This window comes from Alternaria viburni (genome assembly GCF_023758015.1).
Source record: "Alternaria viburni strain BMP 2772 chromosome Unknown scaffold_21, whole genome shotgun sequence".
Lineage (NCBI taxonomy): Eukaryota > Fungi > Ascomycota > Dothideomycetes > Pleosporales > Pleosporaceae > Alternaria > Alternaria viburni.
This window is the reverse complement of record NW_026055790.1, coordinates 590,958-616,774: the sequence shown is the minus strand read 5'-3', so window position 1 is coordinate 616,774 and position 25,817 is coordinate 590,958. Positions and strand designations below refer to the sequence as shown.

Below are 25,817 nucleotides of genomic sequence, written 5' to 3'. Positions count from 1 at the left end.
GTAATTACTTAAAGTAGAAATATATATTTCTAGTTAATAGCGTCTTTATACTTAGTAATATAGCTAGAATACTCTCTATTAAAGAAGTTAATAAGCTTAATTAGCTTATATTTATTAGAGCTAAGTTTTAATAGCGTTACGTACGCGTAAAAGTTATATTAAAGTATTTTTAAGTACTTAGATAGAAATAAGTATAGAAAAATTAACGTATAAGTATAAAGATTTTATAATTTTATTTCTTTTAGGTATTAGAGTAGTATATAACTATAATAGTGTACTTTAGTTATTAAGTTAAGATTTTTTTAAGTTTCTATAGTTAAGAAATACTAAAGCCTAAGGCTTACTTTAGACACGTAAAGCAACACTATTAGCAGTCTGCTATCGAACGTCTAGTGTGTTCACCGACCTCAAAGTTTACTCATCACTTGTACAACACAGACCCGTTCGTACTTAAACGACATCCCACGTATCATCTGACGTCTTGTGGATAAACTCCGAGCCTACCCTCGCGGCTAAACCTCGGCGAAAGCGCTGCCGACGGCTCGCCAACGGGAAAGGTACGAATCAGAGCACGATCAGGCCGTCCGCCATGGCAAAACCTCGGCACGCTTACGAGTGCCACTACGGTAGATCTCGAGACGCGCCAATGATGCGCGAATGTGTTCCCCCAATTCTCCACAACGAAGCGTCTCGAGATGCACCGATGCGGTCGTCAATGGTGTGCTTTCCCGGAGAGACGGTCAGGATTCCCGTGTGGGATTGGAGGCGAGCGCGGGAGCGGCGTTGGGGTACTTATATCGAGGGTCGTGCGCGGTGGAGGGGGGGATGTGTAGAGCGGTGATACCCTTTTCGTTGCAAGGTGCTTTTTGTTGGGTATATCTGTCACTACGGGCGAGTAGACGGTAGCGCGTGGTTCATTTCACACCTTTGTTGAAGTTTTCTGGGCAATTGCTGCTCTACGACACTGCTGAGAAGATGGGTTCAAAAGTTGAGACTGTCCTCCAGTCTCTGACGCTGGAAGAGAAGATATCGCTTCTTGCTGGGAAAGACTTTTGGGAAACTGTGCCTGTACCTGATAAGGGCGTTCCCGCTATCAAGGTACGACTTTGCTCTGCAACTTTGGAGTTACTGTACGGTGACTGACGCACGGTAGACTAGCGATGGACCGAACGGTGCACGTGGTGAAGTGTTCACAGGAGGAACACGAGCTGCCTGTTTCCCGGCTGCAGTATGTTCAGCCGCGACGTGGAATCCCGAAAATGCAAAGCATATAGGCCATGCGTTGGCTGAAGAGACTAAGACGAAGAGTGCGCGAGTGCTGTATGTCTGCTGATATATGACACGCGTAATAAATGCTGACAATGCTTCAGTCTTGCGCCCACCATGTGCAACCATAGACATCCTCTCGGAGGCCGCAACTTTGAATCCTTCTCCGAAGACCCATATCTTGCTGGCAAGATGGCCGCCAATGTCGTCAGCGGGCTACAAGAGAAAGGCATCGCAGCAACCATCAAGCACTTTGTAGCCAACGAGCAAGAGACGGATCGCCTGAAGGTCAACGAGATTGTGTCTGAGCGTGCACTGAGGGAAATCTACATGAAGCCCTTTGAGATCACCATCAAGGAAGCGAATCCCCTCGCTGTTATGACATCCTACAACAAAGTCAACGGAACACATGCGGATTCGAACGAGTTCCTCCTCAAGCAGGTCTTGCGTGGTGAATGGGGATGGGAAGGACTTGTCATGAGCGACTGGGGTGGTACCAATTCAACGGCCGACTCGCTGAACGCTGGATTGGATCTAGAAATGCCTGGTCCGACGAGGTGGCGCAGTACCGATGCTGTCCTTGAGGCTGTCAAGAAGGGCCAGGTCACCGAAGCCACCATCACTGAGCGAGCGAGAAATGTCCTGAATCTTATCGAGAAGGTCGGCGCGTTTGAGAACCCGGAGATTCCGCCTGAGCAGTCTATCGTCGACCCGAAACATAGCAAACTCATTCGGGATGTTGCTGGACAGGGCATTACTCTACTGAAGAATGACGGCGTTCTGCCGCTCAGGAAAGAAGACGTCAAGGGTAAGACGATCGGACTGTTTGGCCTGGCTAAGGAGGCTCTGATCCATGGTGGCGGAAGTGCTTCGTTGAACGCCCACTACCGCATCACTCCCGAACAAGGCCTCAAAGCTGCGTACGGAAACGACGTAGAATTCAAGTTCGCCAAGGGAGCTGCCACGTATCGACTCATCCCACCCCTATCGAAAGGCTGTAAAGATCTTGAGGGGAAGGACGGTTGGAGAATGGAGCTCTTCAACCAGGGCAACACCAGTAAGCCCATCAAGACAAAGCATGGCTACAAAGAAGCGGCATTTTCTCCACTGCTCGAACAGAGTGCCAAGGATAGCGAAGTCAGGTTTACCACCGTGTTTACTCCCAGCGAGTCTGGATCTCACTACCTTGGCTGCTCAGGCATCGGCCCCACCGTCGTCCACGTAAACGGCGAGCTCGTCTACGAGCAGAAACACAACTCACCAGACGCCATGGGCTTCCTCTTCGGCGGCAACCCCGAAAAAGAGTTCCGCGTCCCATTCACCGCAGGCAAGCCCTACGAAATCCAAGTCCACTCCAAGCCGCCCGCCGGCGACTCAAAAGGAGACATTCTCGCCGGACTCCCCGGATTCAGACTAGGCTTCATGTACGCCTCCGAGCACGATCTCGACATGGCCGCCGAAGCCAAAGCGCTCGCAAAAGAATGCGACATAGCCATCGTCTTCACCGGCCACACGCCCGTCTGGGAAACCGAAGGCCAAGACCAAGTCGGCTTCCACCTGCCCCGCGAAGGCTCCCAAGACAAGCTCGTCGAAACAGTCGCATCCGTGAACCCGCGAACCATCGTCGTAAACTCGACCGGTGTAGCTGTCGCCCTGCCCTGGCTCGACAACGTCTCCGCACTCATCCAAGCCTGGTTCCCGGGTCAAGAAGCCGGAAACGCCATCGCTGATATCATATCTGGTGCCGTGAACCCTTCTGGCCATTTACCTATTTCATGGCCTAAACGCATCGAAGACGCGCCTGCGCATGGCCATTTCCCTGGTACGCGCGACGAAACGGGGCAGCTTACTGTAAAGTACGAAGAAGGAGTTTTTGTGGGCTACAGACACTACGATCGTATCGCTGCGGATAGGATTCATTTCCCCTTTGGTTTTGGGTTGTCGTACACGACGTTCTCTTTTACCGAGGCGAGCGTTGAGCAGTCGTCGGCTGGACACTTTTCTACAAGCGTTGTGGTCAAGAACACGGGAAGTGTTGCTGGTGCTACGGTGGTTCAGTTGTATGTGGGTAGGAAGGAGAAGGCTGAAGAACATCCGGTGAAGACTCTTGTGGCTTTCCGGAAAGTCGCTCTTGATGCTGGTGCGCAGGAGACTGTGCGGTTGGATGTCAAGAATAAGGACTTTGCTTACTTTGATGAGGGGAGGGGGAAGTGGGCGGTGGATCGGGGGCAGTATGAGTTTCTGTTTGGACACAGCGCCGGGGAGATTGAGGGCGTTGTGACGGTGGATGTTGAGGGGGTGAGGGAGGTGAAGTTATAGAGAGGCTTTGATTCCTTTTATTGCTCTACCGATTCTAGGAATACGAGTATATCGACCAGGCCGGTGCCATAGAGCCTGTACTTTGGGCATGTGACGTACCTTACATGTTCAACGCATCAATACATATTCAGCTGGCAACTGGTGCAACTGTCTTCTCCCTGCGATAAGACGCTAGTGTTTCCCGTGATCTGAGTACTTGTATGCATACAACGCTCTCCTTGTGCCTGTCTCTTGTGTATTCTTGACCTCCACAGGCCGTCGCGGCTCTGTGTATTTGGCGGCGGACAGCTTGCCTTCATGTCTCAAATGAGGACAACGCTATTTGGCGCATCCCCTCTGAGCTTGCAGTCCAGTCGTTCGACCGCATATAGACCGTCGGAACCTTAATAAAATGTCTTCTCTACCTAAAGGCGCACTCTGATCTTTCTTCTCTACCTAGGTACTGCGCAAACCGACTGAAGTCACGTGATGGTAATCATAGCATGGCTCCGGCCTAATAAATGGAAAAGATAATTATTAGCGCTCCTACTAGGTAATGCGTTGAACACTAGACAGAATAGAAGCTATTTCAAGATGGAAAAGGCCATACCATCATAAAGACTACCCATAGAGCGGGAAATGCCGTGAGCGAGTCGTGCACACCGGGTACATCAACCGCAAGCGAGAAGAAACCGGCAAACGAGGAAAGCTGAGTGTCGAAAACAGATGACAAGGCTCTGCACGATTTACCCAAGATGAAGTTCTGATGAGCCTCATGGGAAGGAGACGTCCCACTAAACGCACGCTCGGTACAAACAAACCGAGGAAGCAAGTAACTCCAACAAAAGAAGCAACATCACGAACCCCCTGTTCCCCCTTTCTTCTTTCCCACCTCCCTCTTCAGGTGTATGTAGCCATCACCACTACTACCTAGGTACCAAAAAAACTACCAAACATTACACATCCTACACATCCTACACATCCTACACACCGCCGAAAGCGGAGCGACCGAAAAAAAAAAAGAAAGAAGTCGATCAAAACACCGGAGCGTGTCAAATCCCACACCTCAACAGCACCAAAGGCAATCGCGATCCAACATACCCGCCATTACTCATCAGCCTGGCACCACGGGTACTAGCGCGAGGCCCGAGCTCATGCTTCCGCGGACCCTCTCTTCTCTCCCTCTTTCCTCCCCACTTAAAAAAGTCGAAAGAGAGTTAAGAGACGTGAGATCCATGGATTTGAGAGGGAACCGGCACACCGGCGTTTTTGGCAGCGACGATAAAGTAACGCACAGACACTCATGGGCAAAAGTGTGAAATGGCATGCCAGCGGATAACGCGGCATCGAGGATGCGCTGATCTAGATTCGCGATGCTTGCTGTGTAACTTTGAGGCTTGTGTGTCGTGTGCGAAACAGCCTGGGTTCTAGAATTGCGCGATGGGGCATGGGTTGTGGGTTTTTTTTGGCTTGGATTGGTTATAGTGAAGGATATGCATATGTGGCTATTGGGGTGTGGGAAAGTTTGTGCCTTTTCGCACGCACTGTCCTTCTGCATTCTGCGTTTCCGCTTGTTTAGCTGGCTGTTGCTCTCGGGTATAACGGCGTTTGCTAGTATTTGGTCCATGTGTGAGTGTGTGTGGGTGTGCGGAAAGCGTTGGGGCTACTATGGCAAGCTCGGAAGCGATGGATAGGGATGAGGCTTTTCAGAGTTTCGTCCGGAGGCGCGCGGGTTGCTGGGCTTGGCTTTGGGTAAGATCCTTGTTCTACGTACCTGGGTGCTCTGCAAAGTGTGATGGGACTACCGAGGGAGCGCGTGTTGTTGCTCACTTGAGCATGTGCAAGGACACGTGGAGGTAGCGTAAAGTTTACGTTGCATCATGACGATTCTGGGAGGCATGTCGCAGATGTCTAGCGTCGGTCGTTTTGTACGGGCCTTGAACCTTGTAGTCGAGATGGCGACTTTCCTACCTGAGCATTCATTGTGGCCAACGTGTTTTTGCCGACAGACCAGTGGGCTGATCATGATGCTCCTCCCCGGTGTGTCTGCCCAGGAGCCTTTTCATAGGTCGCGGCCAGGTAACCCGCGAGGGTGGGTATCCCTACCCGGAGGCACTAAACGCAAGTCAGGGCCAGAACAAGAACAAAGAGATCGAGAACCTCCCTGCGACCCTGCCAGCCCTGAAAGGGCCGATCAAGATAAAGTCAAGTTCTGCATGTACGAAATATCGACAAATTGAAAAGACCATGAGCAAGGGGCTGCGGTTCAAGTACAACCGGGGTTTGCGCGCAAAACACAGGACAGGTCCGAGCGGGACAATGCAGGAGAGTATGTTACATTACGAATGAGAGTGATAAGAATACAGAAATGGATAACTCCAGTGAAACTACGGTGACAAGAGAACGATGTGGGAAGGAGAGCTCACTCAATTACCCACACGAATCCAAGCACTAGCTTCGTTTCCTACGTGTTTCTTGATCTCGTCTTGCCTATTAAAAGATCATGTCATCGTCAAGTTTTCGTTCCTCGGTGATAATAGATGGCAGAAGCGAATGAATGCGGAAGAGCTCAATCTAGCGCCCACTGCCCGGCAGTGGAGGGCCCGATGAGATTCTTCCAATGGCAACAAAGAGGCGCATCGTAACCTCGCAAGCTCCAAGTCGTTCTAATCGAGTTCAACGGTAAACAAGCGTCTGGTACATCAAGTGCAATGCAACGGGGCCAATTAAGGCCTGACAAGTGCCTAGAATGTTCGCATCTGGGGCATCATGCCGGTGGCTACACCGGGCGGCATTACCGGTGCACCGGCAGCCGACGGGCCCATTCGATGAAACATCTGGACCAGGCGCTCTCCAACACTTGGCTCGAGTTCTGTGCCATCTCTCGCAATCTTAACTTCGCGATTCGCATTCCATGGGTTGCGGAGGCCACGGGTGCGGTAAAATGGTAGGCGGTTCGTAGAGACCCACTCAATCTTGAAAGGCTTGCCCCAGCTCTGCGGAACGGCTGAGGTGTCGGCTTCGATTTGTTGCGGCGCATCGTCTCTCTCAGTCTTGTCGTCTTTGTCCTGTGCTTCTTCTTCGCCGTCTCCTTCGGGTAGCTCTGCCTCCCAGAAAATTGTGCCTCGCGCAGAGTCGTCAATGATCCTTCCTCGCGGCGCCCATTCCGTTGCTGGAGTAGCGATCGCCTTTGGCACATCCGTCGCGTCTACGATGGCCTCGGGCTTGGGTGCCGAGCCTATGGTGGGAGACCCATCTTCAAGGATTTGTGACGCCATGCGTGCGTAGCCAAAGTACTCGCCCGACTTGTTCGCGGAGAAGATGAGGTAGACATTTTCAGCAGACTAGACTCTGTTAGTTAACAGTCTTCAGCGTGGAGAGTATTGTGCGCTCACCTGGAAAGCCTTGTTCAGGACGTCTTCGTTATGAGACTGCGTGGCCCAGATCCCGTTCCGAACACTGAGCTCAAGGTCTTGTAGCGTGAGGCTTTTCACGATGAAGTATTTTGTAGCAGTGTCCACAGATGGTTTAACATCTTCAGCACTCTTGTGTGATGGCGAGTCAGCTGCGTCTTCTGTGGGAGCATCGGTAATGTTGTCTTGTGTCGGTGTCGTTGCTCGAGAAGTATTCTTTTGCTGGCCTATCATGGCTGAAGGTGCCGTGGGTACCCCTGATGCAGGAGCAGAGCTGCGTCGGAGGCGGCAGACTAAACGTACACCGCTGAAGCGTGAGTCGTGGAATCTGTGCATTGCGGCCGTGCAAGATGCTTCTGTGCGGTAGTTGACGAATGCACAGTTGCTCTTCGAAATCAAGAACAGACTTTCAATATCCTTAGTAGCATCGCGGGAGAAGTGGTCCTTCAAAGCGACTATCGTGGTGCCAGGTGGGAGGTTACCGACCCAAAGTGCGTGCCCAGATTGCTTAGGTTTGCGAGGCGGTCCACGAGGTATGGAGCTCACTGGCCCTGAGCGAGGCATGCCTGGAAGGTCATCAGTAGCTGTACGCACCATTTTGCGACGTTAAACCTGCACAAGAACAGGTCGCGGACTTTGCTTACCGGAAGACTGCGCGAACTGTACGCCGTATGGAGACATTATTGAGCTTGTGTCCCCCATGTAGTTTCCAGTCGCCATCCGAACACCAGGGAAGCCGCCATCACCATGCGAATAATCCGCAACATGACCTTGCATACCCGGGTTCGTTGAACTGGCTTTTCTATCGTACATTTGGCTCTGAGCACCGAACCCAGGGTTGAATTGGCCCTGTTGTCCGTATGGCGCCGGATAATACATGTACTGCGACGCTTGCTGATAGTTTTGGTAGGGCGACTGCATTGGCGCCACGCCTGCTAGACGAGGCTGGTTTGTCGGATAGGAAGGATAGGCGTTGTACTGTGAGCCTTGTTGAGACATGAAGTGTTGTTGGGGGAGACCTGTAGCGAATCCAGGTCCATAGGAAGCGTGAGCGGGCATGTTACCGGGCATTTGTAGGTTCTGCCCAAGCTGGTATGCCACAGCTGAGGTGGATGCGCCCGACAAGGAGCGTGGTACTTGCGGGTTCATTGGAGTATTGTCGTTTGCGCCGTAGTTGGGCAATGCGCCTGTCATTGCGCCCATATTAAGTGGTGAAGTACCATGTTCTTGGGACTGGTAGATTCCGTTCGCGTGCGTTGATAAGCGATGGTCGGGTCGCAATTGACCTTGGGGTAGACTGCTAAGTTGGGAGTAGAACGGATCGTTGCCGTCGGGAGATTTGAGAGACGTGGGAAACGGCGTTGAATTGTTTCCTTCACGTGCGAGACTGGCTGTTGTGTTGTCCATGGTGTGAGACCGTGGACCAGGAGGAAGGTCGCCCATGTGTAGCTCGTAAACGACAGGAAGTGGCACCCACTGTTGGACCCAAACGAAAGCCATGTTAGTCCATGTTACAACTAATACAACGAGTGCTAGAAAAACGAATGTGTAAAGGCCCGACTCAACCAAATTTTCCGAACATAGGAGAATACAACGCACCTAATTCTATATCAACGTATCCTTGAAGGGATGTGGCAAGCCGGAAAGGACGATACCCGAAAGTAAGTCGCTTCGTAGGAGAGACGACGATCAAGGTTTGCCAGTGGGTAAGGGAGGCTGTGAGGTGATCGCATGTAAAAAAAGATGCCGGCAGTAGGAGAAACCGTTTGAGGGAAGATGAACGGCTTCGGTTGATGTACTACCTGGAGAAGGAGCTCGCTTAAGGCGGAACGAAGATGATGGTCAGAATTACACGACCACTAAGACGGCAGAAGCGAGCTCTCAAAGCCTTATGAGGTTGGGGACGGCGCAACGGCAGGGACCGCAATGGGCAAGCGTACGTGCGGCAGATAGTAGGAGCTAGGGTCGCAGAGATGGGCTCATTGACTAGCTTAGTAGAAATGGGAAGGCCGCCAGAGGGTTCTCGCGAGCTTTCTGCTTCACTCGCCGCTGGCCGCAGCTACTAGCACGAGCCTGATTGGCTGTCGGTAGGCTTCCCGTGGCTGACAGGATCGATGTGGAGTGACAGGGTCTGAACCGATGCTTTGGAGGCGAAGTGATCACCGAAAGCCCAGCAAGGAGAAGATTGGGTGCCTGAGTCAAGGGAATGTTAGAAAACAAGTGTTGCGGACGTGGTATATCATCGGACGTGGCGAGTGATACCGTTTCTAGAATGCTATGGGCCGATGGCGCTGATCCTAGACTATCTTACCAAAGCTTAGCGGGCCCTTCCTAGCAATCTCCGGTAGGCGGAAATTTAGTGTTTGTTCTGTATACCGAAACGCAAGCTGGTGCTGGCGTCAATTTGTCGAGTTAAAACCTGCATGGAAAGTAGAAGAAAGTATTGGACTACAAAAGTGCTGGGAGAACATGGTACCAGGGTATCTACTAGCACCGGCTTGTATATGACAGCATCGCCTAGATCAAGATCATGAAGTAATTCGACGCCGTCCATAGGAACGGGCCCAACATGCATGCGAGTTGGCGGACCAATCGAGGAGGCTGTAGGCATAGTGGAGCAGACGCGACATGCAAGAACTGAGCCGCCGCCCAGAAGACTCCGGCCGTCTAGGAAGCAGGGAGAAGCCATGGATGCCGCGTGGACGTGATTAGGGCGTCACGATAATGACCAGGCATGGAGCCAGCGCAGGGAGCTGACAGGGGACCCGGTAAAAGCATCTTGCGGCGTTGTTGAGTGGTGGTAGGCTGGCTCGGCGGTGGTACTCCCCTGGTGACCCTGCGGCGGGAGTGCGTCGAAACGAGGATGGAAGAAAGATGGAGCGGGCAGCTATGGCTGTGGGACCTATACAGGCCTAGCGCCACAGCGCGACGGTGGGCCTCGAGATGACAGCGTTCGCTTCCATGAACGCGAACACGCCGGCGCAAGCCAAAGCTTGACAAGTCTGCACTTGGTTTGGTTCGGCACGCTGCTCGGCAGACGGCTGAAATGAATGGCCCGAAAACCGTTTGCTCAAACATGCAAAGTGGTTCTGGCCTGCGAGTGAGGCCGGTTCGCCACAGTCGGAGTGACCGCTCGACAATAGTGATCTGCCGCCACAGCACAGCCACCACACTTGTTCCCGCGTGGTCATGATCGACACCCGGGCGAGCAATGAATCAAACGTCTGTCCCGTCCGCCGGGGTGCAACAATGACGGTGGCGTTACAAGAATAGATCCGCAGATCATGAGCTTATTCAATTCATCTCAACTGACGTCTGCTCACTTGGAGAGTCGTTGTCTCCAACTTGCTCGGCTGGGTAGCTACGAATGCTGAAATGGGATAGAGCTTCGGCCTAATGCAAGATTGCCATGCTAAGATTGCCATGTTCCGTGCAGCCGATGCATGCACTTCCGGTCGCAAGCAGCATGGGAAATGTTAAGCCTTCGCGATACTGCCCACATTACTGCAGTGGCGCTGGTAGCATCCGTTGCAGGGTCCAGCACAGATCCATCACCATCGAATCAGCGGCCGGTCGCAAACGCGGACGTTGGCACTACCGTACATGGAGCCTCTTCGTATTCAAGAACCCGGCTGGAACCTTGCGGGGCTCCCAGTGCGTGGTCCTTAGCAGCTCTGTCGCGAGCACACGTCCGACACAGGCGGTAGGTCCGAATAACGTCGTCCCCGTGGCCACTCGTTACGCATTGCATCGCGTAACATGCAGCAACGAAGCGACTGAGGCTGTGAAGGATGATCTTTCGATAATGTATCCCCTGTGTCAAGAAATCTTGTACCGATAAACTGCCTAGGGCACATGTACCTCGCCCCTGGCGATCCGTCATCACCCCACATCTCGGGTCTTGCACGTGGTCGGTAAAGCTGGACCCTTGCGACGCAAAAATCAATTGCTCCGTCATAAATAGTCAAAGGACAGCTGACACGGCTTGTAAACACAAATCACAACTAGCTTACGGAGATACACACGTTACTGCAGGGTGATGCATACGATCGCGATCTCAATATTCGCGAGCCCTGCACGGCGACGCAATCTCGAAACTAGTGGTGCCATTTTGCCACCCAAAGTACATTTTCGTAGCCAGTGTCGGCGCAAAAAGGTCAGCCCCGGGGGATATGCGCACATGCACCTACGTTTCAGAACGCTGAAAGATGCAAAGTACACGTCGGCTGCCCCGAGATGCTCATGCTCATGCTCACAGCGCGTAGATGTGCTGTCCGCGCAGTAGACATAAACCGCACACCTCTAATGCACGTCTCGGAACAAAAGCCAATGAGGGTATAAACCACGAAACCCAATCGGATGTCCCTCCAATAGCAAACTCCCAGTGACATATCGAACGCTTGCACTTGGCCATTCCCCTGTCTGCGCACAGCCTGTGGTTCGCGCTATTCAAGTGAAGCAGTAGCGTGGGACTGGCTCAGCATATTTGTCAACCGTCCAACCAACTAATGAGTATCCAGTGGAAGCTTCAACGGGCTACAAATTCGCTGAGGAACTCTTCGATGTATTGGAAGTAGCGCGGTTCTGCGACGGTGTCGTTGTGGCTTCCGTTGGGTAACTCCTTCCAGACTTTTGGCGCTTTGCAGACGTCGAACAACTTGGTCATATGCGAAGGTCTGTCAAACAGTCAGCAAACAGATCCCTGCCGGAAACTCAGCGTTTGGGAGTATGTGCGCTTACGGAATGATTTCATCCTTAAGACCGCTGAGGAACAAGATGGGTATCTTCGAGATCTTGGGAAGTGTCTCTTCAGTCGGCCAGATCTGGTGGCAGAGCGGAGTCAGGAAGCGGGCGGGAGGAAAGGCACTACTCCATGTCAGTGATGGTACGTACAGCCGATTGAAGGTACCCACGTCGGTATGAGTTTCTTGATCGAAGTAAAGGTGTTCTCCAGGATGATGCCGGAGATGTCACCTTCTCTCTGGTTACGAGCAGCCAACCCGACAGCAACTGCACCGCCGATACTCTGACCGTAGACAACAATCTTGGTATCCCGAAGTTCGTGTCTCTGCCGGATGTAATCCAAGCCAGTCTGAGCATCGATCATGAGCCCCTTTTCGTTGGGGTTGCCAGAGGACAGACCATAGCCCCGATATTGCAACATCAATACATTACATCGGAGTTCGTTTTCGAGTATCTTTGCAATGGGAAGTCGGTAGCCGATGTTGCCAGCGTTGCCGTGGAACATGAGGACCGTTACGTTGCGCGCATGCTGTTTGTTGGCTCGAATGAAGAAGGCGCTCAGAGATTCGCCATCGGGTGTGGGGATAAACAGCTCCTCATAGTCGGTTATGGCGAACTGGGAAGGTCTGGGGACGTTTGTTCGGGCGTCAGGAGGGAAGGCTCGGGGATATATGATCTCACTGCCAGAGTTAGCCAAACCCAAAACGGGCATTGCAAGGATGACGTACTTTTGTTTGAAGTAGAGGAGGCCACTGAGCAGCGCGGCGACACCAGAGGACGCTAGAATCGGCACTTTCAAGTAGGAGATGAAGGTGTCGAGAGCCGAAGCCATGCTCCCTGGTCGCACTTCGGGATCGGTGGGGCGTAGGATTGATCTGGGTTCAGGGGCCGAGCGGCTTCGTGGGAACAGCTGCCTAGGTGAGGGAGAGCGAGAAGGAATAGAAGACTCGACCATTCGGAGCGACAGTCGCGATAAGGCAGTTGAGGTTCCAGCGCGCAATTGCCTGAACGCGAGCCCTCGAGGGTGTCGCATGGTGCAGCCGGCCACTAAGACCAGTAGCGTAATGCCAAGGAATATCAGCCGCGTAGAGTCGAGCTGCCTGCACCACCACTATAGCAACAACCCACCCCACAGCTTCTCTCGCCCGCCCCATACGCCGCTCCAACCTATCGTCCCCCCGAAACTTCTTTCTACCTAATCGACCAGCTCACTTCGCAATGATGATGTCAACGGGCATGTTGGGAGAAGGTACATTCGCCGCTACAAACAAGTCGCCTACGGAAGCTCACACCGCGCAGATGGCATTCACGTCGACATGAACCACCTCAAGAAGGGAGAGGTCAAGTAAGATACAACACTTTCTAGAGCGCTGCAAGATTACTAACAGCCATTGTAGCCTCGGAACATCCATGTTTGTCTTTCCCGAACCGCTGCCTCTCAGTTTCTGACAGTACCCAGCATGGCCATCAACTTCAAGGACGGTGTCATATTAGCCGCCGACAGCAGAACAACGACCGGAGCCTACATTGCGAACCGAGTCACCGACAAGCTCACACAAGTCCACGACACCATCTGGTGTTGCAGATCTGGATCGGCAGCAGACACACAGGCTGTCGCGGACATTGTTCAATACCACCTCGGCATGTACGGTACCACCAACGACGAGCCACCTACGACGCAGACGGCGGCAGCCATCTTCCAAGAACTGTGCTACTCTAACAAGGACCAACTCTCGTGAGTAAGCCACGGCTGCGCAAGCATCAGTTACTGACGTATATGCAGCGCTGGACTCATCATTGCCGGATGGGACCACCGACACGGCGGCCAAGTATACTCTATCCCTCTCGGAGGCTCCCTGCACAAGCAATCATACGCGATTGGTGGCTCGGGTTCGACGTACATCTACGGATACTGCGATGCAAACTGGAAGGAGAACATGAGCGAGGAAGAAGGCATCAAGTTCGTCAAGGGCGCGCTCTCAGAAGCCATCAAGTGGGACGGCAGCTCGGGCGGTGTGATTCGCATGGTGGTGCTCACAGGCAAGGGTGCGCAGAGGCATCTATATCTGCCAGACCAGAACTACGAGGGGCCAGGCAAGCAGTAGGACTCGTCATGACCATGTATGATATAGTACGACATGATGATGATACCTGAATGAGCTGTATGAAATCAAAGAAAGCAAGTTAGCTAGCATCCTCTACACAGGAACTTGGGCCACGGGCGTGGGATGGGACCGCAGCCACGGGCCAATCAACTGTCAGCATTGCCCCATTCGTCACCGGCCTTTTCTTGGCTCCTCGCCCTCTGGTTCTGTGCAGCATTTTACGTGGCGCGACGTGCCGAGGTGGCAGAATTATCATCTTGTGTTTATCTAGTTGGATGCAACGAGTGCTGCAACGGCTCTTGGTGGCTGCATAGTGTCGTCACATGCGTCTGGGACTGTGCAGGTGAATTGCGGCCAGGGTCTCGTTGATCTCGCCAGTCGTTGGTCTGTGACGTCCGATCCCCACGCCTTTCTCCAACAACACCTCATCACTCACCACGCTGGGCCCCGACTCGGCGCGCATCTTGCCCTTCACCTTGACACGACGCGTGCCGTCCAATTTGCTTTGGGTACGGCAGAGTAGAGCAGGCTCGCACGCGGTATCTGCGCCCCTTTAAGCTGCGTCCACGTTCGGGCTCTCTACGATAAGGCTCAACAACACGACCGACGCCTCTCACCGATCCACTGCGCCTTCGAACCACACTCTTTGGTGCGCCCAGCACAGCCCTTGTGTCGCGCCTGCCTCCAGTCCAAGACTATCGTGAACCCCAGACACCTGCACAGCCTGGTTTCGCGCGGAATGACTTCGCTTCTGGTGAGCGACTTCGGTGGGAACCACTTTCACACCAACATGTTTGGCGGCGGCAGTACGCACCAGGCGCAAGAGTCTCCTGCTGGCCATCACACGCCTGTACGCCCGTCGCCGTCTTCGAGCGCCAATGCGCCGCGGCCAGTAGCTTCGTCTGCTGATGTTCCCATGGCGGATTCGGGAGCCCCGCAGTCGAGCTCAACACCAAGCCAGCGGTCGCAGCACCACAACAGCTCAGAACCAAACTCTACCGCACCTGCTGCTGACCAAGCAGTACCGACACCACCCAGTCCGACTTTCCGCCCTCGCTCACAGCAGCCGACGCCTTCGGGCACTGACCCCGCCCTCGCAAACACGCGAACCGTTCCCCAGCCTTCTCCAGCACAGTCCTTACGATCGCCGGAAGCTTCTCCTACGCGCATCAAAGTCAAGAGTCTGTCACACATCCAGAGTTTTGCCATCGATGAGTCCAGTCCCTTTTCTCAGTCGCGCTCGCTCGCCCGGCGGCAGCGACGAGACCCTGCAGAGGTTGGGCCTCAATACGAGATCAGCGAGATGCCTGTTTCGGACATCATTGAAATGGTTGCCGGACTCTTGACCAAAATCACAACAACCAACGATCGCCAGCATGATCATCTACACCGCCAAATCCCACCATCAGACGGCACAGCGGGATTGAGCCAACAGACCACCAGCGTCCTGGCCTTCCACGGCAAGAACGTCCCCAGCATTTCAATCCTGAGCTATCTAAGTAGAATTCACAAATACTGCCCGACCACGTACGAGGTGTTCTTGAGTTTACTCGTCTACTTCGACAGAATGACAGAGAGGGTAAATGCTGGCCCTATATCTGGTCTTCGCAAGGCTAATGAGCAGTCTGTGGAACACTCAAAGTCTACAATGTCAGCAACTCCGGCCCCGGCAGACAACGCACGACCCGCATCAGCTTCCGCTCAGGCGGCGACCCCTCCTCCGTCAGGCTCCTTGGGCAAGCCATCGCAAACGCCAGGGGACAATACCCAGCCGCCTTCGCCCCCGCAACAAGATCTCGGCGCGGATGCGCTGAATCTATCTCACTTCTTTGTTGTTGACAGCTTCAACATACATCGTCTAGTCATAGCCGGCGTTACATGCGCCAGCAAATTCTTCTCCGACGTCTTCTATACAAACTCGAGATACGCAAAGGTTTGTGTTGGCCGATACACATTATGAAAACGCATGCTAACAGGTTCAAGGTTGGCGGTCTACCCTTGGTTGAACTGAACCACCTGGAGTTGCAATTTCTGCTATTGAATGACTTCCGCCTCGCTGTACCTTTAGAAGAGATGGAGGCGTATGGAACGATGTTAGTCGAGTTTTACGCGCGTGAAGTTGCCGAGCAGCATGAACGAGAAAACAGTGGAAAACAGTAATCTCACCGCCGACCTACACAACTACTGCTACGGTCCGTTCCAATGAGCGAAGCCAGCAGAACGGAACAGGGCAAAGAAAGATTGCGGATTAACACCGAACAAACAGAAGGATTCTTCACGTCCAGTAGCGACCAGAGGATACCACTATTGCGCAAACCATATGCCACGGCATAATTTTGACATCCAGAGTCTTTGCATTCTGGCATAATTTGAGAAGGCAGACATCATGCCAGAACCCACGAGGTGACGACTTTGGTCCCAGCATGCGAGCGAGTGTGTTCTTCTTCCTTGGGTGTGTGTGTGTGCGTAGATTCTGGGATACCAACTGCTTGTCCTTTTTTTTTTCAAGAGAGATTGATGACATTACGACAAAGTCTCATTCATCTGAGCTTCGTTTTCATGCTCTACCCTTTTGTATTCTTTGTTTTGATACCTTTTTGTGCACCATTAGGGTGGCGTTTATAGAGGTGCAATTCGAGGACATTGTTTCAATATTATGCATTGGTAAACTTTGAGAGCGTTGCATGTGGTGATCTGGGTCCTGGTCGCAGCAACTGAACAACAAATATTTCTTGCGGACTACGGAATAAATGCCAAAGCACATAGGCATGAGGGGTAGCTAAGCCCGCCCCTCCATTCTAGATCTCTACTTCAAACCAGGATGCCAGTCTCACGTACCAGAAAAAAGCGACAGACAGACCCCTCCGTCCCGCCCCCCTGGATGCCAATGCCAAACCGCCGCCGCAAAACCAAGCGCCATCCATGATTCATGCCCACAACACGCAGATTAACCCCGACGCCCCCATCCCTGTCCCTCGCGCCCAGCCAAATTCCACCCGCAAGTTACCTAAGCCAGGGGTAAAACTCTCGGAACAAAACACACCCACGGTGCCACTTGCTCAGGTAAAATATGCACACACCACCTAGCGCTCCATGTTGTGTCGTGTGTCCCGAGCATAATCTGACGCAGAGTCCACTCCGCGCGATAAAGCACACATGACACGTGAGACCTGAGATGAGACTAGGCGCGCGCCCGCGGAAAGGAAAGTCGGGACCCTTGATAGCGGTAAGCGGTAATTGCAGATGAAATCATTTGGGCGGAAGTGCGCTGTGCGGCGGGCGGTAGGGGGATTGTGCTTGGTTTCTTTCCTTTTGAAGGGGCGTGTGGGTTTGTGAGTTTGTGGACTTTCCCATCGTCACTCTTTTACAAATCTTTCGGTCTCTTCTATTTGTGTTTTGCGGCTGTCGAGCATCTGGGTTGTTGCTTGTCGTTATTCTTTGTTTCGTTGGGGCCTGCGCTTAGGGGGAAGAGAGTGTTGCGTGGTTTTGCGATGCTTCGTTCCTCCTCCGCGCCTGCATCGTCGTCGTCAGGTACCTCGTATTCGTCCTCGCTATCGATAACGTCATTCGTACAATATGCCTTCCTCGCTGCGCTAGCGTATATACTCGCTGGCGCGCCTTTGTCGTCGTTGCTTACTTCGAATGTGGGTGGCGATGCGGTATCGTCCAACAGCGTTGGTGCGAGAGGTGGTGGTGATGTAAAAGCCAATCTAGAGAATTTGGTGATTCCGGAGCGGAATTTGAGTTGCGCAGCGCATACATACAAGGGTGTCTATGTGCTGAGTCGGGAGCCGTTGGTGGTGTATATTGAGGGGTTTGTTGGTGAGGAGGAAGGGAAGGAGGTTGTTGCTTTGAGGTACGTCTGTTTTTGGTCGCTACTGCTTCGAGATATCCCAGGGTATAGAAAAGGACTCTGTATCCATGGGACTTGCCATGTAATAGTGATGCTGCATACTTATGGATGAAGCGAACACGACTAACAGTACAACCGCAGCAACCCCCACTTCACTCCCTCAACAGTATGGACCTCCGGCACCGAATCCTTCAAACCCGCGATCCGCAACTCAGAGAAAGCACCCTTACCCCGCAGTCAAACAGTCAAATGCATCGAAGAGCGCGCCCGCGTGTTCCAAGGGTGGCGGCCGTACACTTTCATCGAGAAACTCTGGAGCCAGAGATATGGCGTAGGAGGCCACTACACATACCACTACGACTGGAGCACTGCGACCAAGAAAAGCGGGCGCGTGAGTTCCTTCATGGTGTATCTGGAAGCAAATTGCACGGGCGGAGGCACGCATTTCCCGCGCTTGGAGAGGCCTGAGGATAAGAGTTGGTGTCGGTTTATCGAGTGTGGTGAAGATGGGGCCGCGACTGTCTCCGCGGATGGTGTTCGGCAAGAGGGAGGGCCCAAGGAGGATCTTAGCAAAGGCATCATTTTCAAGCCGATTGCTGGGAACGCGGTGTTTTGGGAGAATATGCGGAGCGATGGGACTGGATATGCGGAGAGTTGGCATGCCGGATTGCCAGTTACGAAGGGCGTCAAGATTGGGCTCAATATTTGGAGCTGGTTGGCTGAGGGGTATGTGCCTGCGGATGGAGATGCTTGAGGACTATTGCGAACAGAAAAAAGAGATGGGAGGACAATGAACAAGCCAGTATACTCGCGTTGCGCTCATCGCGTGTAGAGATGAAAGAGATCAAGCCGCGGAATGGATCTTCAAGAATAAGAGCCCTATTTATGATCGGGTAGACCTCCTCAACACGCTCAGCTACCGCCCGGTAAAGCTGTAGCCCCCCTCTGGCATCCCGTGGATCTATGGTGTTGGCGCCTTGGCACGTCCGAAAAAGGTCTGTTCGGATTCTGTCTTGTGTGGCACAAAGGCCCACTGGGCAATCGATTTTAGGCAACAGAGACCTGGCCTTATGATAAAGTCCTCTAAATATTGCGCTATCTGACTCTTCTACCTTTCCTAACCGATAGTATTGTACCTACCTTCTACAGAGACGCACCTCGCTATATGCACACAACCTCCCGAGCCATGAGCGCTGAATTCGACCAACAGCTCCTGTCAGCTATCCACTTCCCAGAATCATCGCCTGGTCGTGGCAGTCAATATCTACGCCATCTAGGACGGCTGGCGGGTGGCCGAGAAAGACACAACACCCGGGCGAAGATCCAACCAGATTATCCTGATGATGAACAATGAATACTTGCGCAATGGAGAAGCGACGTTATAAAGCATATTGATGCTCGCATCTCGCAGTTCAAGCCGGGGGCATGGAGCACGCAAATTGCGCGAGTGCATCGCCCCAAGTCGGCCGCTTCCGGACACCGAGCGCTGCGCATACCCGAGCTTCTCGATAAGATCTTAATGTTCGCGGGTCCTGCATCGCAATTATCAGCATGGTACGTTTCTTCTGGTTGGCGACGTTCAGCAAAGTCAGTCATTGGAAGTTGCAATAGTCCCACCTTCTGGAATGTACAGCCGGGTCATGTCCCTGTCGAATACGGCAGTAAAGTGGATGACTCCGCAGAGACTTGGATCGCGCCAACGCAGCAAGAACTCGATGCATTCAGCCACATCGTCAGCCAGACCATGCAGCGTGTGGAGCGTGGCTGCGCTCCACGGGACAAATGGCCCCAAGAGCATGTCAACAAAAAGATACTGTATTTTCCAGCTCGTTACACGCAGGCCCCCAATTTACCACCAGCGTTCTCCACTGTCCTCGACCACCTAGATGATGCCCAACACGCCGCCATTACATCCACATATTACATGATACAAGACCAGCCGACCTCACGCAATCCAGATCGGTACTGGCTCGACTTCAGTCAATTTGATCTGAATCCACACTTTACTGCTTTGTTCCCGTCACGCCTTAGCTGTGTGAGCGGTCGAATTGAGATCGGGCTTCGGCAGTGCAATTCCCACGAAACTGCACATGTTCTCGACCCCCTATTTTCCAGGGGCCTCACGGATTTTCTGGGATCCATGTTTCTCACTCAACCTCCGTGTCAGGTTGTGGGAATATATCACTGCGCAAACACTACTCTAGGATATCGAGGGTATAGAGAACATTGCGAGACTTCAAAGAAGGAGCTCCTAGTGCGCTTACGAAACGATGAGGGTGTCAAGGTTGGCCAGGTCTTAGCTGCCTTGATCAAGTATGCACCTCGTGTTCTTTCGGCATGGCTAGCACAGGCCGCGAGTCTGAAGGCTAAAGTTTCAAGTGGCCACTGGCAGGAAGACATATGGCGTGTTCCGGGGAGCCCACGATTTGTCATGCTGTTGGACAGTAAGACGATGAGGCAAGATTGGGTCAATGATCGAGCTCATCAAGAACGGGTCCTCAGAGCGGCGTACTTGGAGCCTTCCACTGGAGTTCATGAAGCCGTCGGAGCCATCTCGATGCCGCTTTCGGTTTGCGGACACGTTACCAGGCCGCAGTACCTAATTGCCGACGCGTTTCGCGAAGATCGACAGACGGAGTGGGTGCCAAAGGAACTCATCGAGCCTGCATCAAGCAGCATTCGCCATCCTGTCAACTGGGACATGTAGCACATTCGCGTGGCTAGGAGACGCCAGACTTTAGGCTTAAGATCCACATTTGCCAGCAAAAGCTTCGTTGGTTGCGTGTGAGGGACCTCTCATCCATCTGGAGCCTCGCTTACACATTGCTGTAGCTGTTCGTAGCCTCTGTAAAGCGTCTCATTATGTGCCCACAATGGGATTGGAGCTAATCAACGCAAGTCGTTGCATTCGTTGATGAAGATACGGAGCTTAAGCCCAATTCTCCGTCTGTTCTGTTATCCTTTTCGTTTAGTTATAGTCTCAGAAGAGTATGCGTCGCAACAGCGATTTCCCACTTTCTTTGTTGCAGTGTTTTTGACACGTGTTGGGAAGAAGCCAAGTTCTTGGGCGGCTATGAAACAAAAGTTCGGCATCACCAGCCGGTGATGCTAGTAGCGCTCCCGACCTTGAGAGGTCTCCATCCAATTTGCGATGACCTTGAGTAACATGAGATCAATTCTACCGCCCCGGTTTTCGTCACCCTTTCGAAATGAAACAGATATTGCATTGTGAGTATTTCAAGTATGCGCAGTGACCTCGTTTTGGACGTGGTGCAGAGTCCCTCGGGCATCCGCAAAGCTGACGCCAATGTCAAGCTAGGGTACATGTAGCACCCTGGAACCTGCTTTGGCAGTCTTTCCCGAGGTACGATTGTCGATGGTACCATCGAAGGTCACATGTCCTAGGTATTGCGCGGGCGGCCTTCTGCCGACCACGCCACCTTGGCGAAGGACGATATTCTGCCGGAATTTAGATTAAGGGACGCAATCTCGTGGACGCACTCGCATGTCCCATGCTTCTTCGTCAACCTCCCCTCTTTACACAAAATCCTGTCCGAAAACCTCTAGCCAGACGCTGCGAGTTCGGGATAAATTCACCAGTCACTTCCGGCGAAGGAACCTTCGTTCCAGGCCAGATAGTATCGCAAGCCTACCACGACGCGGCCGATGCGAGCAGAAGCTCTGCTGATACATCGCCTTTGCAAAGAATACCCAGAGACGACGATGTTAGCCTGAGGACAGAAGCTTTAGACCGTCTGAGATGGAATGTCCTCGCCTCACCATCGACAGTCGAAGTCGTCGACCTCAACGAAGCAAACGAGCTATGCTGGAAAACCCTGTTAACTGACCCTAATCATCCTCTTGCCGAGGAACCAGTAACCACACGACCAACTTTTCATATCAGTGTCATTTTCGTTATGGTCCGCTATTGGAAGTGCTTGGGCATGGTGGACCAGAGCCCACCACCTCTACACATTCACAATACAGACAGACGAGCAATCACTGTCGAGCAATTTGTTACTCAAGTTTCAGCGTACGCGGAAAGCTTGCGAGAGATGATTGACGAGATCGAAGATGTGAGCTTGGCGGCGGAGAAGGAGAACCGTTGCCTCTACTATTATTCCAACTATGGATTGCGGAGCTGGAATGGGGGAGGGACGGAAGACGTCTTTCCTCTCAACTTTCAGTCCTCCGTCTCGAGTTCAGCGGAAGAGTTTAGGGAACATTGGGTGAGGAGAGAACGGCTGTTCAAAGATCATCTGTTAAGTGACCCTACAAATACAGTCCACATGGCGCCAGGGTCGATAGATTTCGCCGAGGCAAGTAGGAACTTCCGCCTCACTCCTGAAGAGGTTCCTCGTGAGGAGGAGAGCCTCTTGCACACGAGTGCTCTAGACCGCCTACGATGGAACCTACTCGCCCCACCATCTACCGTTCTAATCATCGACTCCAATGAAGAGGGCGAGCCGAGCTGGCGGCCAATGCTGGTGGATCCAAAGCACCCTCTATCTGATGAAGCTGTTACCGAAGTACCGCGTTCACGAATGTGTGTAGCATTTGACATGGTCGAAGCTTGGGAGTGCTGAGAGAGGTACGATGACAATCCACCCCCACCGCCTCTGCTCATCGAGAATTCCGATGGGAAAGCCATCACTATCGAGCAATTCATCGTAAAGGTCTCTGAATACGCTCAAAGCTTGCGGGAGACGATTTTCGAATGCGAGGGTCGCGCTCTGTCGGGGTCCGAGGGCGCGTGTCTTTGGTTCGATGCGGCATTTGGACCGAAACGGAAGGATGCCGAAGATCCAGATATCTTGTTCCTCGTCGGATTCACGTCCAATTTCTGGTTCTCGAGCAGCCAAATTGAAGCGGACCATGTTCAGAAGGAGAAGAATTTTATCGAATCGCTTAAAGTAGAGCAGAATTAACGCTCCGTACTCAGCACAAATGGCTGCAAAGTAGCGAAACTGCCTTCCACAATTGTTGCTCTTGCGACGGATGGTGTGCAAGATCCACGAGCCATTGTACCGCAGAGTTTCAAATTACGTCCCACACTCCATCCGGTAGACCAATATGATGAATAGTCACTATCGAAGCGGAATGATCCGAAGGGCGCTTATGATGTTTTGCTACTGGAATGGCAAGGTGGATGTGCTGAGAGAATTGGTCGGCCAGATTCAGATCGGCGTTTGGAAGTCACTGGGGCCGGTGCGAAGACAGATCTTCAATCGCTAGACAGTCGGTATGCGTTATCAGAGTACTAGGTATGCGTTGGGAACGCTTTAGCAGTAAACAGTGTGGATAGATCAGATTGAGCGTGACGTGGAAGAATAGTACGACACTCACCGCAAAGATGTACTCACCGGAAACATGTCCAGGTAGCCTTCGCTTACAGTCCTTTTCCCAACGACGCGCGCGACCGAACAATCGTCGGAAGATAGCATCCGTTTGGTGGCGTCCAGTGAGCGAGCGTAGAGCTTTGCTTCTTTTCAACGGAGAACAGAGTGCGCCTTGGATTTTGTTCCCATCTTTGTTGCAGTCCCAAAATAGTGCATCTTGTTAGAGGAGTGTCATCTATCTGCCCAGACATCTTTCATTCACTAGTCACCCTCGTGTTTAACATCTCAATGTGGGAAGCTGCGGCCCCACGAGGTTTCCATTTCTGATCGACGCCCAGAGATAGCCGATAGTCGACCAGCCAGTCGTGCCAGCAGGGGTAGAGGCTTATCCAGAAGGAGCACGTCTACATCCGATGACTCGGGTAGACAGTGCCATCTGTTGTGAATTTAATTGCGATGGTCGTCAATAGCTCCCAGACATGTTCAAAGCTCAATAGTAGGTCGTGCCAGAGCTATACAAAGTTCATCTGCCAATCGTGAAAACATGCGCTTGTACTGGATGACTTTTGCTTCTTTCAGGCGGTCGGGGAGGCGCCAAGGCGATGGGGATACTGTCGGTGAGGCTGGTCGACGAGGCTGTCGTTTCGCTGAGTCCCTCCCGAGCCACTCGGGAAACTTCAGAGATTGCTTCTTTCGGGCGGTTGATGAGATTGACGCTGCTTACCTAGGTAGGTAGGTACGTCCACAGGTGGTGTACCCAGGTAGAAAGGCGATTCCTCATCGAGCTTAGCTCGAAGTCGAGTGGCATGCGGGAGGCGGCAACAACGGCTGCACCCCACCGTGACACTTACCCCCACCACACCACCCCAGGGTAGATCCGTTACTTACAGCAGCGACTAACACAGATAGCTCCAGAATGCAGCAGATTGACCGCTCTCTGGTTGCGGATTATCACCATATCCGCTGTAGTTCTTTTCCCTGATGAGGCTAGAGGGGCCAGTGCACCCTTAGGAGAATCAGGCACCGAATGTGCGAAACATCGAAGCACGGTTCGCTACAGTGTGTCGTACCTCACCCTACTACCCCAACGCTTCTGACACTATGCAAAAGACAAAGTGGTCTCGTGAAAGCTTGCGCTTGGCACTCAACATGCTCTCAGCAACTGTCGGTCTGGCGTTCTTGCACGTTCCATTGGACGATCTCCTGTATCCTCACCGGACTGTATGAGACCAGCGCGAAAAAGAAACAAGAAAGAAGACCTCAGAGCAGAAGAGACACGATGCTCAGCACGTCGAAGATGTGTATATAAGACCTGACAACCTCGACTCCAAGTTTAATCATCAGCTCATCACAACAATCACTACAACCAGCATCTTCACTTCCACAACACCACTCACTCTTACAACTTCCAATCGTTCTTTCGATCCCAACAACAACTTCAAAATGCAGTTCTTCATCACCATCCTCTCCCTGGCTGTCGCCGTCTCCGCTGTTCCCCAAGGCAACGGCAACGGAAACACCATCTGCAAGGGTGGAAACGAGAGGGCAGTCTGCTGCGCTTCCAAGGATGCGCTCGTCGGCGCCCTTGAGTGCGTCACTCTCCCTATCAGCGTCCAGCAGCCCGGCTGCGATGGCAGCATCCGCTGCTGCGACATCGGTGACCAAAAGGATGTGAGTCACCCCCTTTCACGCTCGCCTCCATTAACTCATACTAATCTGCAACTCCAACAGGGTATCGTCAACGTCAATGCCCTCAACTGCGCCAGCGTCGCATAAACGATCCGCTTACACATTTCGAGGCATGGAACAAATTCGCAGGAAACGGGGATGGAAGCTAGAGGAGGGCATGTCACACTGTTCGCAGGGGCTTTTCTGGATTTCTACTTCTCTCATTCTGGGTCTTCCGATGATTTCTTCTCTTTCTTTGGAGGACCGCTTTATGAAGTGGTGTCTCAAATCTTGGGCGTTCAATTTTAGACATGGGCTAGATGTTTTGGTGTTTAGTAGAAAATGCGATTCATGATCAAACCACAAATCTGTTCCTGCGCTCGAGAGCTTGATGCCTCATTCGGAAGTGTACTGTCTGCTCTTTTACGCTAGAGATTGCAGTTGCAGAATCGCTCGCTTGTCAAGCCTGGAATCCATACAGCCTAGTCTTCTCAGCCTTGCTACTCAACCTGTTCCTCCACGCTAAGAATTGCAGTGCAGTGGAATGGTGGGATGCAGCTGAGTTCTCGCTTCGGTGCATCCCCCGTACATGCTTGCATACGCGATATCCTTCCGGTGAACCTTGGAAGAGAAGCACACTTGCCATTGGCGACACCCTTGCCATCCGTCATGCACACGCTCGCTTCCACACTTTCGAGGTCAGCCATCGTCAGCGCTAAAGATTGCAGTGGAATGGTCCATGCCAGCGCACATTTCTCAAGCCTTCCAACCATTTGCTGTTCTTTCTGTCTGTGACGACAAGGGCTACGTCTTAGCCTTGCCTGTTGACATGCTCTTCTGCACTAAAGATTGCAGTGCAAAGCGCCACAATAACCGAGCTAAATGCCTCGCCCTCCTCCTCCAGATCAAAGGCAAGATAAACAGAGATCGAGCCAGAGAAGACAGGAGATTCGATCATGTGACGTGAAGCTGTCGACTCTCCTGCTACACCACACATTCACTCTCAAAAACTCTTTCCTGATTTAGCAAGTCTCGCTTAAGCCATCAATCACAGTGACATTCAGAACATTACGATGCATCACCTAAATCCCACGTGTTCTGGCGACTTTTGTACCAAGTCTCGAAGAAAACG

The 25,817-nt window shown here is 52.5% G+C and overlaps 7 protein-coding genes across 7 annotated transcripts; 5 read left to right on the top strand and 2 right to left on the bottom strand.

The window, feature by feature from the left end:
* Positions 1–1,383: 1,383 nt before the first annotated feature.
* On the top strand, positions 1,384–3,585 carry J4E79_008772 (uncharacterized protein; the record flags this gene model as incomplete). Its single annotated transcript, XM_049357626.1, has 1 exon — positions 1,384–3,585. The coding sequence occupies one exon, from the start codon at positions 1,384–1,386 to the stop codon at positions 3,583–3,585; it is 2,202 nt and encodes a 733-aa protein (XP_049208097.1).
* Positions 3,586–6,308: 2,723 nt separating this feature from the next.
* J4E79_008771 (uncharacterized protein) lies at positions 6,309–8,384 on the bottom strand (the record flags this gene model as incomplete). The annotated part of the gene is made up of 3 exons (XM_049357625.1): positions 6,309–6,908; positions 6,960–7,543; positions 7,622–8,384. The coding sequence occupies 3 exons, from the start codon at positions 8,382–8,384 to the stop codon at positions 6,309–6,311; spliced, it is 1,947 nt and encodes a 648-aa protein (XP_049208096.1).
* A 3,121-nt stretch (positions 8,385–11,505) lies between these two features.
* J4E79_008770 (uncharacterized protein) lies at positions 11,506–12,552 on the bottom strand (the record flags this gene model as incomplete). The annotated part of the gene is made up of 4 exons (XM_049357624.1): positions 11,506–11,653; positions 11,718–11,843; positions 11,891–12,400; positions 12,449–12,552. The coding sequence occupies 4 exons, from the start codon at positions 12,550–12,552 to the stop codon at positions 11,506–11,508; spliced, it is 888 nt and encodes a 295-aa protein (XP_049208095.1).
* Positions 12,553–13,180: 628 nt separating this feature from the next.
* On the top strand, positions 13,181–13,825 carry PRE3 (Proteasome subunit beta type-1; the record flags this gene model as incomplete). Its single annotated transcript, XM_049357623.1, has 2 exons — positions 13,181–13,455; positions 13,504–13,825. The coding sequence occupies 2 exons, from the start codon at positions 13,181–13,183 to the stop codon at positions 13,823–13,825; spliced, it is 597 nt and encodes a 198-aa protein (XP_049208094.1).
* A 790-nt stretch (positions 13,826–14,615) lies between these two features.
* On the top strand, positions 14,616–15,985 carry J4E79_008768 (uncharacterized protein; the record flags this gene model as incomplete). Its single annotated transcript, XM_049357622.1, has 2 exons — positions 14,616–15,758; positions 15,809–15,985. 2 exons carry the CDS (start codon positions 14,616–14,618, stop codon positions 15,983–15,985), a joined length of 1,320 nt encoding a protein of 439 aa, XP_049208093.1.
* A 5,982-nt stretch (positions 15,986–21,967) lies between these two features.
* On the top strand, positions 21,968–22,606 carry J4E79_008767 (uncharacterized protein; the record flags this gene model as incomplete). The annotated part of the gene is made up of 2 exons (XM_049357621.1): positions 21,968–22,224; positions 22,270–22,606. 2 exons carry the CDS (start codon positions 21,968–21,970, stop codon positions 22,604–22,606), a joined length of 594 nt encoding a protein of 197 aa, XP_049208092.1.
* A 1,854-nt stretch (positions 22,607–24,460) lies between these two features.
* J4E79_008766 (uncharacterized protein) lies at positions 24,461–24,793 on the top strand (the record flags this gene model as incomplete). The annotated part of the gene is made up of 2 exons (XM_049357620.1): positions 24,461–24,688; positions 24,749–24,793. The coding sequence occupies 2 exons, from the start codon at positions 24,461–24,463 to the stop codon at positions 24,791–24,793; spliced, it is 273 nt and encodes a 90-aa protein (XP_049208091.1).
* Positions 24,794–25,817: the final 1,024 nt, after the last annotated feature.